Here is a 14,525-nt window from a genome sequence, read left to right as displayed (position 1 = left end):
GCTTGATCCATTACAAATACCCGCAGAAATAAACTCCAGTTTTGGCCCATTGTGGAAATCCACTCACGTGGCCAGCTACTCACAAGCCACAGACAGCATGTTGATGAAATGAGACCATGGTGATCAATCCATGCAACGTATAACTTGTTCAAATACTCTGAGAATCAATAATAATGAGGATAAGTAGTAACTGACCGTAAAGATGATAGTCTTTTCTACATACCTGTCTGTGGCTCAGCAATCACACTCACAACTAAATTTTCAACCATAGCTTTTGTCAGAAAACAGGACACACACACATTCACACAATCACTCCAACACAACTCACACACATGACTGCAATCTCCGGCAGCTGCGTCTACAGCATCCAAACAAATCACTCTCCATGCTTTCTTGCCTATTGTCAGCAGTTGCAAGGCTAGTGGCAAGAAGTGGCGGCAGCAAGGAATGAGGGAGTAGGGAGCAGCACATGTACTCAGCTGCACCCACCCAGCAAAGATGCACAACACCTCAGTAAACAAACTGTTTCATCTACTGAGACAAAAATGAGATTTTTCCAGCATTTTTTTTTTTTTTTCAAATTTCCCTGATAGTTCCCTAATGGGTTTGATATTCCCCAATTTCCCAGATTTAAAGAACCTATGGCAACACTGTACTTATATAAATACATCTACATCAATACTCTGCAAGCCACCATAAAGCATATAATTGAGGGTACCTTGTACCAGTACTTGCCATTTCCTTTCCTGCTCCACACACAAATATAGCAAAAAACTGATAGTCTATATGCCTCTGTGTGAGCCCTAATCTCTCGTATCTTATCTTTGTGGTCCTTATGTGCACTATATGTTGGCAGCAGTAGAATCGTGTAGCAGTCAACTTCAAATGTTGGTTCTCTAAATTTTCTCAATAGTGTTCCTCGAAAAGAATGTACCTTCCCTATAGGGATTCCCATTTGAGTTCCTGATGCATCTCCGTAACACTTATGACTTGTCTAAACCTACCAGTAACAAATCTAGCAGCCTGCCTTCAAACTGTTTTGATGTCTTCCTTTAATCCGACTTGGCACAGATCCCAAAAAATCGAGCAGTACTCAAGAAGAGGTCACACCAGCATTGTATATTTACAGATGAACCACACTTTCCTAAAATTATCCCAATAAACTGAAGTCGACTATTCACCTTCCCTACCACAGTTCCGACATGTTTGTTCCATTTCATATCACTATGCAACGTCACACCTACTTATTTAAATTATGCGACTGTGTCAAGCACGGCACTAATATACATTGTGGGTTTGTTTTTCTACTCATCTGAATTAGCTTACATTTTTCTACATATAGCTGCCATTCATTACACCAAATAAAAAGTTTTTATAAGTCATCTCCCATCCTCCTACAGTAACTCAAATTCGATGCCTTACCATACACCACAGCATCATCAGCAAACACAGCTCGCAGCCCATCTTTTCCACCAAATCATTTACGCATATACAGAAAAGTTGTCCTATCACAATACCCTTGTCTCTGATGAACACTCACCATTGAGGAAGCCATATAACAATTTCTTACTTCACACAGGATGTGAAGCAAATAAGATGGAGTTACACAAATTAAGCTAATAATGTTGAGCACAGTTTACCTGAAATGAAACAACGAAACTTGGAAAACTTGTTATTAAAAATGAAGTTTCATTCCTTTTTAAAGAAGGAAAACATATCAAGTATTTTTAAGTAATTAGGTTGTATACTATTGTATGTTAATGAGAAATAATTTTTGAGAGATCCTGACATCTTTCCTTTAAGTGAGGGAATGTGAAGTATTACATGCCATTTAGGCAAATGACCTTTCACACTCGTGTAGTACAAGGAAAGATGATTGCAATGGAATAATATTATGTATAGAGTAAATCACAGAAAGTATACCTTGCGCAGGTGTTTGTTTTCGTATGTGCAGACATTAAATGGAAGATGTGGAATACACGATAATGACAAATTTTGACAAGTACACGGCTTCACCTGTTGTGGGTGGGAACTTTTTTGTTTTGGCATCAGTGCTTGGTGTTGGCTTGACCATCAAGGGGCAGCCACACACTCAAAGAATGGAAACAAAAGACAAGGTGGTTTTGTGACAAATAAAATATACTGTAATGTTTAATGTCGTGTAGAGCCTTCAAGATGTATGTTGTATGAAAATTTGTGTTCTACTCTAATTCACGATTCACTCTAATGATCTGTACACCCATTCACGGAAATATATGTCTGTAACAGGAAAGTGGTGGACATGCTTTTTCATGATAGGAGTAGAAGTTATCTTGTTATGCTCCAATAACAGTGGCAGACATGAAGAAGTCACACCTTTCCTCAGCTATACACGGTATTGCGGAGGCAATGATTAGTAAGGCCACTACTTCATAAAAATCAACTACAACAGCTGGACTTAAAAAAAGGTAAATGTGTAAGATATTATGTGACAGACCTCATGAAGTGTTCTGACTCACCTTGAACTACAAGGAGTGAGCCAGCATCTACATAAATCCTAAACCAGAGATGCTTATTACTTTGTTGTCCATATGGGAGTCTGTCCAATGGTAAAATGAAAGTACATTTGTACAATTCTCCTACGTGAATGATTTCTTGAATGCAAATTTTAAAACTTCGTCTTTCATTTTGCTGTCTTCAACTGCCACACCAGACTGGTCAACACGGTACTGTATGGAGATATTAGACCCACTTGGTCATTTTAAATACAATCAAAATTCTCAGATTCTGTGCCAGATCTTTTGCTAAGGTATGACTGTGGTAGTTGTTGTATTCTTCCTGCAAAGACTTCACAAATGCACAAATCTCCACTAACGTTTGCTTCTCATCATTTGTGTGTGTTCTCCTGAACTGAGAATACAAAGCATCTGCTTCCTCAGTACCTTATGGATTTGGTTATTAAACCATGGTGGGTGTTTTGCATCCTTAATACACTCACTAGGCACATAACTTTCCAGACCACGATTTACAATCTGCTTCAACTTTGCACATAATTCTTCTGCATCCAACTTTTTGGAACTAAGTGATGTCAATTCGCTGTCTAAGTGAGATGCTATTTGCTCTTTCCATCATAAACACTCTCCTAGCCTTCTTGCCTGATTTATTAACTTTCATAACCACTGCTGCTACAAAGACATCATGACTGCTAATCCCTGTTTCTACACTGATGATTTCAATAAGGTCTGGCCTAATTGTAGCTACAAGGTCTCCAATACAACCACTGCCTACTGGCTGCTGAATTAGCTGCTCAAGATAGTTTCCAGAAAAGTGTGTTCAACAGTACTATGTACGACAGTCAGTCTGTAACACCCCCCCCCCCCCCCCCCCCGCCCTTTCCACATATCCATAGACATCCTATTCTATAGAATGAAATTTTCACTCTACAGCGGAGTGTGCACTGACATGAAACTTCCTGGCAGATTAAAACTGTGAGCCAAACCGAGACTCGAACTCGGGAACTTTGCCTTTCGGGAGCAAGTGATCTACCAACTGAACTAACTAAGCACGACTCCGCCCCGTCTTCACAGCTTTAATTGCGCCAGTACCGAGCTCGAGTCTCAGTCTGGAAAATAGTTTTAATCTGCCAGGAAGTTTCATCTTATTCTATACTCTGCAGGTTAAAGTCACATCCAACTAGCAATGCATTATCTAGGTATTTATGCGCTACTGACCGTGGACTTCTTTTGTATGACTGTAGAACTGTCCGGAATCGGTAGCCGGTAAAAACATCCAACAATTAACGTGGTTTCATCTATGCCTGTGATACACAAGCACATAACTCCACTGTCACGGTCAACTTCTGCAGCAATAGAAACAATATTTTTGTTAACTGCAATGAACATGTCCCCTCCTATGGCCTTTAATCTGTCTTCCTGATTTACGTTACATGACTCACTAAATACATCAGAACTTTGCACTTCAGATTTCAGCCAGCTCTCGGTCCCAAGAATAATTTGGGCGAGAGAACTTTCCTGGAAATAAAATTCTGACAGTCAAAGAGTCTTTACTCTCAATGCGGTCTAACTTCCCTTGCGGCATATTGACCGGGAAGTGTTGATCAGAGTACCTCAAACTACAGACTAGCCTAAAAAACCCTCATGTGCACTCCACAAGAACTCTGCTACCTAAGTAGCTGCGACTAGTTATTTTCCAAAAGATTTTTGTACTACCATAAAATTATTTTCAAGTTCATCTTCAGATGGGGCCCACATTGAAGTTACATCTTCATTTCCACAGCATGGTGCTAGGTATTGGCTATGTGACATGAAGATAGGAAAAGCTTTAATGTATTATCATCACAAATGACAGTGGTACACTGAAAAAAATGATCAAATGCAAATCTGAAGGCAAAGACATCAACTGAGGGCAACACTTAGAACTGAAAGCATGTTTATTACAGGCACCAAATACAGCCAGAGCAGAACTGGACACCTGGATGGAGAGTGCAGTTACTTATAAAAACATGAAACAGTCCAGAATATATGAACATTACAAACATAATATATTTAAAGAACATGCCAGAAACTGTAAATAATAAATGATTGTTAGTGGTTGGATTGAACTAGCAAACTGTAGCGCACAAACCAAGGCTGCTAACCACTACACTATGCTGCATGCGCAACAGCTTGCAGCACTTCTCCCTCTCCTGAAGAAACAGCAACCTATTGTTTCAAAAATTCTGATTGAAGTTGACTACTACAGTACTCTGGCTCTAGACTTTGTAAGTGATTCTCTTATGGCAAAATTGGCAGATCCTCACTTTCTGATTGTGTTGTTAGGTCCTCATTTTCTGATTGTGTTGTTAGGTCCTCATTTTCTGATTGTGTTGTTACATTTTCTTCACTGTCATGAGTATTGAAGGTATCCTTCCCCATAGAAGCTCCGCGATCATTGAGTGGGTCTTCAGTTTCCTTGAACCTCCCATCATTGATCTGGATCTCTGGACTGCAGCAGGGCTTCACACAGATGACAAGTACGACATCTCTGTACTTTTGTCTTCTTGATAAATGATCAAAATCCTAGACTTCATATGTGATGACCAACAAGCAATGTAGGATACAATAAGATCCAAAGTAGCATTTTAGTCACTTTTACGATAGTCATATTTTATGCAAGAGTGTAAAAATCCATACCAAGTCTCTGGGGCTTATCTCAATGGACAGTGCTTGGTCTTATAGCATTCTGTGTCTCACTCCTGGGGGTACAGGGCTCATATGTAAGCAATAGGCCACACTTCTTTGATCCTGGTGATGAGATGTTTTGCGAGTTCATCCTGCCTTACTAAAGTGGAACCGGTGTCCCCTTTGCTGTTTCGGCTTCTTGATCATGGAGCACAAAGAATGGTGGGATGCCTACAGTGTCTTGCTTCATTGTGCTGTAATCACTGTAACACTATTTTTTGACCATGTTAACATCAGTTTAGATCAATGTATTTGCACAACATCAATTGCTTAATACGCTCCAAATCAAAAAATTATTTCAGAGTGAAAAGTGGTATCTTTTTCAGTGACAATTTTTGTACACATCAGCAGTTGGAGGATGATGGCAGATTTAAAATGGCACATTTATTAGTATCCACATATTTAGAGTGAACGTGATTAATCAGCACTCAATAGAAAATTAAAATAAAAGCTACAATGTGGATAATAACTACGAAGTAGTCTCAATAAGTAAAAGAAATACTTTTTCAACACATCTCACCATATAACTCTCATTCATGGTGATAAATTACAGTTTTTTTCCTACTTTCTTGTCACATAACCAGTTCTCAGCATCATGCTATAGAAATAAAAACGTAACTTCTGTGAATCCACTCTTAAGATGGGCCAGGATTACCTATGGAGCTAATTTATGGGAATAAATAAGTATTTCAAAAAGTAGCTGCTCCCACTATGGAACAACAGGTTCTAAAATATCAATCAACCACAGACTTGTTGTTCTATTACTGTGATGCTATAGTTAGAACTGGTGAAGCCTTTACTCTACAGACGATTAATAATGCAAAATCAGGAATGCCCATCAGCAACTGGCCAGCATCTCATCACTTCAATTAATCCAGAAATGGTGAAATACTTTCATACCTTACTGTCAACAACAGTTTCAATTACTGGCACTGATATACTCAGGAGAGCGTCCAATGACGTAACTTTCTCACACCCCTGGCAAACACACTTCACCAAAGCAGAAAATTTTGCAGCTTGCAAATAAAGGTTTTAAGTTACATGCTACATGATTTCATCTCTTACCTCTGAGTGCATGTTGTCTCTTCAAAAGGTGTAATAGTTCCACTCCGAAACATTTCACAGCCCGCATGGGCAATCATTGCACCATTGTCAATGCAGAATCGTTCATCAGTGGCATACAGTGTAGCACCACGTTCTGCACACATTGTACCCATCATTTCTTGCAATCGAAGATTACATCCTACACCACCAACTATTAAAACTTCAGAAGATCCACAATGCGCCATTGCACGTTCTGCAAACATAAATAGTGAATTTATTTCATAAACCACTGGAATTAATTCCATAGGGGCTGCTCAAAGACTAATAATGACTGAATGAATAGAAAATAAATGAGGAATGTGACAAAATTAAAGCAGAGGAAGGGAAGTGTGAGGTAGAGTGCAAGTGAGAGGTTGAGAGGGGAGTGTTATGCCACAAGAAGACATTTTTATCATCTTAAGTAAGATCACAAAATTTGTATAGAATCCAGCTGTCAAAATGAAGGAACAAGCAGTCTTGGTTAAAGTGATAAATTTTTTTTATTATATCCCAATGACATGTTTCACCCTTATTTGAGCATCTTGAGATTGGCTGGTATTTTGTGGTTATGGGTACATGGGACACTGAACATAAAATGTCCCAGCATGTCAATGTCTCTCGTCAAACGTTTATTAAGGCCCAATGCAAACTAAACAGGATCAGGCCTACAGTAAAGCTTTACATCATAAACATACCAGAGGTGTAGTGCATATTCTGGTTGCACACATTACATGTTTATGACGTAAAGCTTTATTGTAGACCTGATCTTGTTTGGTTTCTACTGGACTGCACCACATGCCATAATAAAGGCACTGTACAGTGTTTTTAAGGCTTTGAAAAGGGGCATTTACCTGATCGGATATTTTATGTGCGATATCCCATATACCTATTGTTACCAAATATCAGTCACTCCGAAGATGCCTAAATAAAGGTGAAATGAATCATTGGGAAGTAATAAAGAAATTTTAACACTGCAACGAAGACCACTTGTTTCTTCATATCACACGTACTGGTTGCTGTACCAGCTCCATTATGAACTGAAACTTTTTTGTGACTATTAATGTTTTAACTGTAGTGTCTTTGAAATTGTAAAACAGTCACAGAAAATTGTCAGTATATCAAATAACATAAGACCTATATGACTCCTATTTCCTACCTTCCGTTAATGCATATCTGTAATGCATTAGCATAAAAGCAGCAACTGACAAAGTGAAACATATTTCATATTTCAATGATCAAAAAGTGATCTATTCATGGGTGTGTGTGGGTGGAAGGGGGAGGGGGGGGGGGGGGGGGGGAAGGAGGTTGTGCGCCATATAAGCCCAATTTGTAAAACTCTCAAACGAGACTTTCAATCTGCAAATTACTGCAGGTATCAGTCAAACATGGTGAAAGTTCAGAGGTTTTTACCTTGCTAAGTAGACAAAAACAATAAATAATATGCAAGGAAACTGATATTGACAGGCACAATCTACAGTCAAATCACACACTTACTCATCTCTGTTCATGTGGGATGGCAAGATGCATGCGAATACCTGAACGCTGGTAGCAGTTACCGATTGATTCTTGCACACAGAGAGTTAAGAACTATCATGTCATTGTTGCCACCAAGTGCTGAGGCCTGACCATGGTGAGCAGCAATCTTGGCTGGGATGGGTAGTGGGAGGTACATCAAAGATGTGTGTTGGCTTGGGAGAGGGATAGCAGGGTAGGGAGGGGTGGTGGAATATGCTGCAGTGCAATCTGTGGAAATGTGCAGGTATGCGATGAGGACAAGATGGTGGACTGCTAGGTGTCACATTGGGAGAGCTATGCATAGGGGAAAGGGGGGTGGGGGGGGGGGGGGGGGGAGAGATCAAGAAAGAGAAGAGAAGCATAGCAATGGAAAGAACTATGCACTGGAACTAGTAGTCTAAAATATGTGAATGAGGATGGAGTGGGAGCAGGAAAGGAGTGAAGGCAGGTGGAGAGCAGGGACTAGCAATGGTTAATCCTAATGGTGTTACAGGAACGAAGGATATATTGCATGGAGAGTTCTCCTCTGTGCAATTCAGAAAAGCTGGTGATGGTGGGAAGAATTCAGAAGTCAGATGCTGTGGTGCAGTCGAAGTGATGAACGCCCTGTTCAGCAGCATGCTCAGCAACTTACTGGTCCAGCTCTCTATTGACCACATTTTGGCAGTTCTTAGTGATCAAGCAAACATACAATGTCACACAGTGGTAGAGCTACGTCAGTAGACCATAAGGCTGCTTTTAAGGTGGTCCCGCTTCTAGTGAGGTACAAGATGTCTGTGATAGGATTGAAGAAGGTGGTAGTGAGAGGATGTATGGAGCCTGTCTTGCATTTAGGTCTTTTACGAGGATATGACTCAAGAGGCAGCAGTTTGCAAGCAGGGGCACAATAGAGACGCACAAGGATAAGGCACATGCTGAGTGATTGGCAGAATGCCACTGTGGGAGAGGTGGGGATGATATTTCTCATTTCAGGACATGAGAGCTAGTTGAAATCCTGGCAGAGAAAGTGATTCAGTTGCTCCTGTCTTAGGTGGTGACAGGAGACATATCACAGAGTATGTTTCTAAACAAGGTGGGGAGGGTAAATTTGGTCTGTTAAGGTCTCAGCAAGACCACTAGCATAATTGGAAAAGGACTGCCCTTTACAGCAGAAGCGAAACATGGATTGGCTAGGCTACATGGAAGGGACTTCTCTGTGTGGAATTTGTGGCAGCTGTCAAAACAGAAGTATTTTTGGGGGTTGGTAGGTTTAATGTGTACAGAGATACAGATGAGGCCACCCACAAGGTGGAGGTCAACATCAAGGAAGGTGGCTTGTTGTACTGAGGAGGACAAGGTGAGGTGAATATGGTAGAAGGTGTTGAGGTTCTGGAGGAATGCGACAGGCTGTCCTCGCCCTTGGCACAGATCTTGAAGATATCAATAAGTCTGAACCAGATGAGGAGTTTAGGATACTGGATGGTAAGAAGAATTCCTCTAGATGTCCCATGAATACATTGGTATAGAATGGTGTCATGCAAGTGCCCATGGTTGCTCTACACTTTTGGTAACCTTGGCTTCTTTTATTAAGAGCTTAGTTTTGAAGGAATTTGAAGAAAAAAGAAGTGTTTGAAATTTTTGGTAGTTTCATTTGAAAAATATTTTACGACACCACAAAGGAAGGTCGAGTGGCGCAACAGATACTAATAGTATCAACCTGTATCAAGATATATTAATTATGTATGTACTACAATGTATAGTCTTTTACGTAAACAACTAAAATCATATAAGTGAACTCAAACTTTTTATTTATTTTTCCCCACAAACTTTTTTTGCATGGTCTACTGTGGTAAAATGAATTTTGAAACTACTGTTCACATTTATCTAATACATATTCAAACAAATTTGGTAGAAAGTAGTATCATTTACAAAATACAAATAGTTACTGAAATTGAGATATTTACAATTGAGCTGTCCATTCCTGCATGTAGTTCCATCACATCTAGAATGAATTTTAATTATTCATATCTGCGCACTATTTTCTTTCTGTGTGTTCGCAATGAACTACACTTCCCAGATTTTTAATCTTCTTCCTTATAGCTTTCTCATTAACTTTATATTTTGAAGTGAGATTCCGTATAACATCTCTTTTCATTACATTATTTTTATAATTACTTCCACATACATTCAACAAAATGTTGGCTTTTCTGTAGTCCTCTATGAACCGTAAATACTTCTTGTTTGACCACTCCATATTTTTAAATTTACCACTGCCATACAGATAATGTAGCATACCAACCCACTGACATTGGGAGCTAGCTACGGCACACTGGGGCAGCTTGCGAAATGATGCACGGTGCTGTCTATGCTTGCACGATTAATGTGACACTGTGCGTCATGTAGCGTGCAACACTGCTGCATGCCACAATGTTGCATGATGTTGCCCCAGAATAAATGGTGCTTCAGCTTGTTCAGTTCTCTTTATTCCTGTGTGTCACAGAGCTCAGCAGAATACTATCTCCCTCCCATTCTGATACTGTAGAAGTCAAATGTCCTGCATATTTGGCATTTATTTCTGCTGGATACATATGTTCAAGAGTGTTGGAAGCATTAAGGGAAGTGAATACTGGAATTCATTTTATTACTTTCTGGTACATTACTCATTAATTGTTTTGTTACTAATAATAAAAATCAGTTTCAGCTGAACTGTGATTTTTCAAAATCTCAATTCAAGATCACAAAATGTTTTTCATAGGGACATTGCATCTTTTTTATTTCAAGAGTGGTGTAATGTACTCTGATGCAAAGATATTCAAGAAGTTTCCACTGAACGAAAGCAAGAAATGTGGAATCCCTGTGATGGGCATATTTCTGCTGTTTTGGTGATTAACACATGCACACACAAACACATATGCATAATAAAATGATTAAGTTCTGTGACTGGATTCACAGCAGCTGTGTGGTGCACTAGAGCACTGCTGCTAATCTCAGTCCTGCCGAATATACATATTTAAAAATTTGAGAACTGTTCCACTGAGGCAGTCCAGAAATCAGTTACACGGAAGCCAGGAAGCATTCCCTCAGTATTTGAAAGATGATAACAGTACAAGCTGACCTCAAGGCACCTTGTGACAAACATAGTTACACTCAGAGCTATGTGACCTGCTGCATCCTGAGACGCAGCCAACAGGAAGGAGCCTCCAGACATAACCAAATATGGTAATGGAAGAACACTATGTACATGAACTGCAACTCAGAGTGCGACTGATGAGAAGTCATGTTAGGAAATAGTGCCAGAGGAGTCTCCAAATGTTACTAGCAAGAGGGTGCACTTAGAATTTCCACCCTGATTCTTTATTTATTCTCATAGTGTTCCGTACTCTGCACCCCTTACAACTTGTACCTAGCAGCTGTTGGAGTTCTACAAGCATCCCATGCAATCTTCCACTCATCAAGTATTCACCTGAGGGAAGACCCCTGTTACTGTAGCTGTGTGTCCTTCGCACTCGCTCTCAGAACACAACAGCACTGTGATATGGTACCTAGTCAGTTTTTGTCCAGGCAAGAGAAAGCTGCATCTGTGCACTGTAAGCAGAACTACAGTTGTTGTGATGGTGAATTGACTCCTATGTGAGAATTCTAGTATGTTGCAGCTGAGACAATGGACATACATCAAGTTCTGATATAAATTAAGCAAAACTGCACTGAAATGTTTCAAATGATGCAGGACATCTACAGCAATGATGCATAAAGTTGCTGCGTTGTATTTAGGTGGCAGTGACATTTTTCGCAAGGGAGAAACAGTATGGAGAATAATGTGCATACTGCTCGGTCACAAATGGTTCGAACTGACACACGAGACTGAAGGTGTTGCAATGTCGGTATGTGCCAACTGCTCTCATCTTGCAGCAGCAGTAGAGCTACGCACTGTACATTCTACAAATTTCTGACTGTGGCCTGAACATGTCATGTCTTAATTAGCAAGGTGTAGCACACATCCTGATGCAAAACCAATATGATGATCACATGATGATTTGTGGGGACCTGATCAGTAGTGCTGATGATGAGGCAACATTTTTCAACTGGATCATAAATGGAGATTAATCACGGTGTTTCCTGTACAATCCGCAACTGAAGTTAGTATCTGCCACCTGGAAAAAGTTAGTATCGCCACGACAGAAGGAAACGCAATAAAACGGGTCAAAAGGCAAGGTGATGCTTAAGTCTTTTTTTTTTTTTTTTTTTTTTTTTTATTCAGGTGGAATTGTTCACACTTTCCTCACAGATAGTGCAACAGTAAACAAAACTTACTACAAAGAGACCCTTGGCCATTTACATGATTTAATTCATCGTAAGCATCCTGAATTTTGGTGTGGGAAGAACTGGCTGTTGCTACACAACACCCCTGCACATCGCTCTGTCCTCAGCCAAGAGGAACTTGTGACACCATTTTGTCACAGCCTCTGTACTCACCCTTTCTCACATCATACAATTTTGGTTTCTTTCCCCGTATGAAAGCACTCATACAAGAGAGTGGATTTCATTTGGCTGAAGAGATCACAACTCCTACCAAAATGTCAGCAATGCTTTCAGGAGCTACACAGACATTGGCAGCACATATAGCAGCTGACAGGAACTTTTTTGAGGGAATTTGTGTGTTTTTTTTTAATGTGCACCAGGGACATATGGCCTTCAGGGTTGGAGGATTAGAAAATAAATAGAAAATGTACACCATGTTTTGTGGCACCTTGTTGAGAGATGCAGGTTTTTATGGGTGTCTACGCTCCATGTGTCAATATCAAAACTTAATGATTGCAGCATATGTACATACTACTGTCTTTTATATTTCATTTATTTAATTTTGTGGTTTTGATATGTGAACATGTAATGAAAAACTGTTAAGTAAATCTGTAATGTTATTTGAAATGTAATGTTATTTGAGATGTAATATTATTTTGAATGTACATATGTATATTGTCTTTGTATTTCTGAAAGTTTCAGCAGAGCAGGAATATTTTATCAGAGTAACAAAAATTGTGAGAGGAAGAGACAGTTGATGAGCAGTGTACTTCACGGCAGGACTCAACTCTGTTAAAGGTGTCAGGCACAAGTGCAGAATGAACTTTCAAAAAGTTGATTAGTTTCTGGAAAAAAGAATAGTTCTATTAGTGGCAGAAGGAGAAGTTTGAAAGATATCAGGGGCAGTGCCATGAGAATGTTGTTATATTTCACAAGACGAGCAGAACTTGCAACATTCTGGAAGACAACTGCTGCACCACTGTTGCTATTATTTGCAAATATTTCAGGGCAAAAATTTTATTTGCAAGACTGATGCAGAAGAGGAAGGGCAGGTGGGGAAGATGTCTGGGAAGAGCCAAGAACTGTGAGAAAAAGAAGATTTATTTTCAAGATTACAGCAGAAGGCATCGGGAGGAAAAAGAAACTTCAGATGTTTGCAACATCCTAGAACCAGCAGCATGACACAGAGAGTAGACTTACACCATAATTTATTAGAGCAGTGAAGTCTGTTAAGATGAAACAGAGGCTGTAAATTCTATTGTAGTACAGACTTCGAGTGGAAACTGTACGAGATTGTTCTGTGCATAAACTATGCATTGTTTCCAAATGTATGAAGGCCTAAGCTTTCAACAATCTGGCTTTGAGTGAATTAGTAAATGGACGATCTGCCAGCTGGACTCCGTTACACAGACATCATTGTTGTAAGCTTAAAAACTGTGTCTGCAAAATTCACTAACCTGACATATCCCACCCCACTTGCAAACAGTTAATAGGTCAGTTGGAGTGTCATTTGCTATTGAACAGCACAAGTTTTATTCCAGTTTTGGTAATTAATTTTGAAGATTACTGTGATTGTCATTGCTATCTTTCTGCATGTCAGTGATCTTTTAGAACAGCAGAGAAACTGTTCCAGAGGCCTTCCTTTGTGGTGGCAGTTACACTAGAGTAGACATGTGAACAACTTAGTGTCTTGAAACCTACCAACATCTTTGTGTATATAACATAAAGACAGAATAACAACTCCTGTAATAAATAACTGAAAGCGTTACTCTGAATATCAATTACATTAGCAGCACATAAATTTCTCTCGCAGTGCAAACTTAACAATCAGATGATACAACAGAGTGGTGTTTGCATTGGAGTTAATGCAAAGCATACTGTGACTTTTCCACGAACCATCCCCCACTTTTCATTGAAGAAAAAATTTTCTTAAATACGTTGCAAGGAAGTTGTACATGAGTTCATTTGGTTGTTATTGCTCCCAAATAATACACTCATCCTGCTGGAACTGTTGTTATGGATTAAATTGGACAACATGATGCACACAAGAACAGCAACATATTTGAAGGCCAATCCAGGCAGTGCCCTACTTGCCCAAGTAAGCCTTATACAATACAGATGCATAAAGTGCTCCAGATTGTACACTAATAACCATTTCATGAAATGTACTCACAGTTGCAAATACGGACTACCACCAGCTGTATAAAGGAATGACAACAATAAAAATTTGTGCCAGACTGGGATTCGAACTCTGACTTCCCACTTATCGCAAGCACTCACCTTAATCATTTGGCTATCTGGACACAATTCATGGCCATACCCAATTTTCCATGTGTCATCAACCATGTGTCTACAACCTGTACTCGTACATCCACTATGTATATTCCTGTACAGGGGAGACATTTTGTTTGAAAGTCAATTGCCCAGTGT

At 39.6% G+C, this 14,525-nt stretch overlaps 1 protein-coding gene across 1 annotated transcript in view; it reads right to left on the bottom strand.

Annotated features, from left to right (window-relative positions):
* Positions 1-14,525, bottom strand: part of LOC126354010 (tRNA N6-adenosine threonylcarbamoyltransferase) — a 65,306-nt gene that overhangs the window by 18,505 nt on the left and 32,276 nt on the right. The window contains exon 5 of the mRNA XM_050003324.1: positions 6,285-6,516. Within this exon, the coding sequence (XP_049859281.1) occupies positions 6,285-6,516 (232 nt within the window). The remainder of the gene's footprint in view (positions 1-6,284; positions 6,517-14,525) is intronic.

Source organism: Schistocerca gregaria, chromosome 3, assembly GCF_023897955.1.
Source record: "Schistocerca gregaria isolate iqSchGreg1 chromosome 3, iqSchGreg1.2, whole genome shotgun sequence".
NCBI classification, from domain to species: domain Eukaryota; kingdom Metazoa; phylum Arthropoda; class Insecta; order Orthoptera; family Acrididae; genus Schistocerca; species Schistocerca gregaria.
This window is presented reverse-complemented; position numbering and strand designations above follow the sequence as displayed.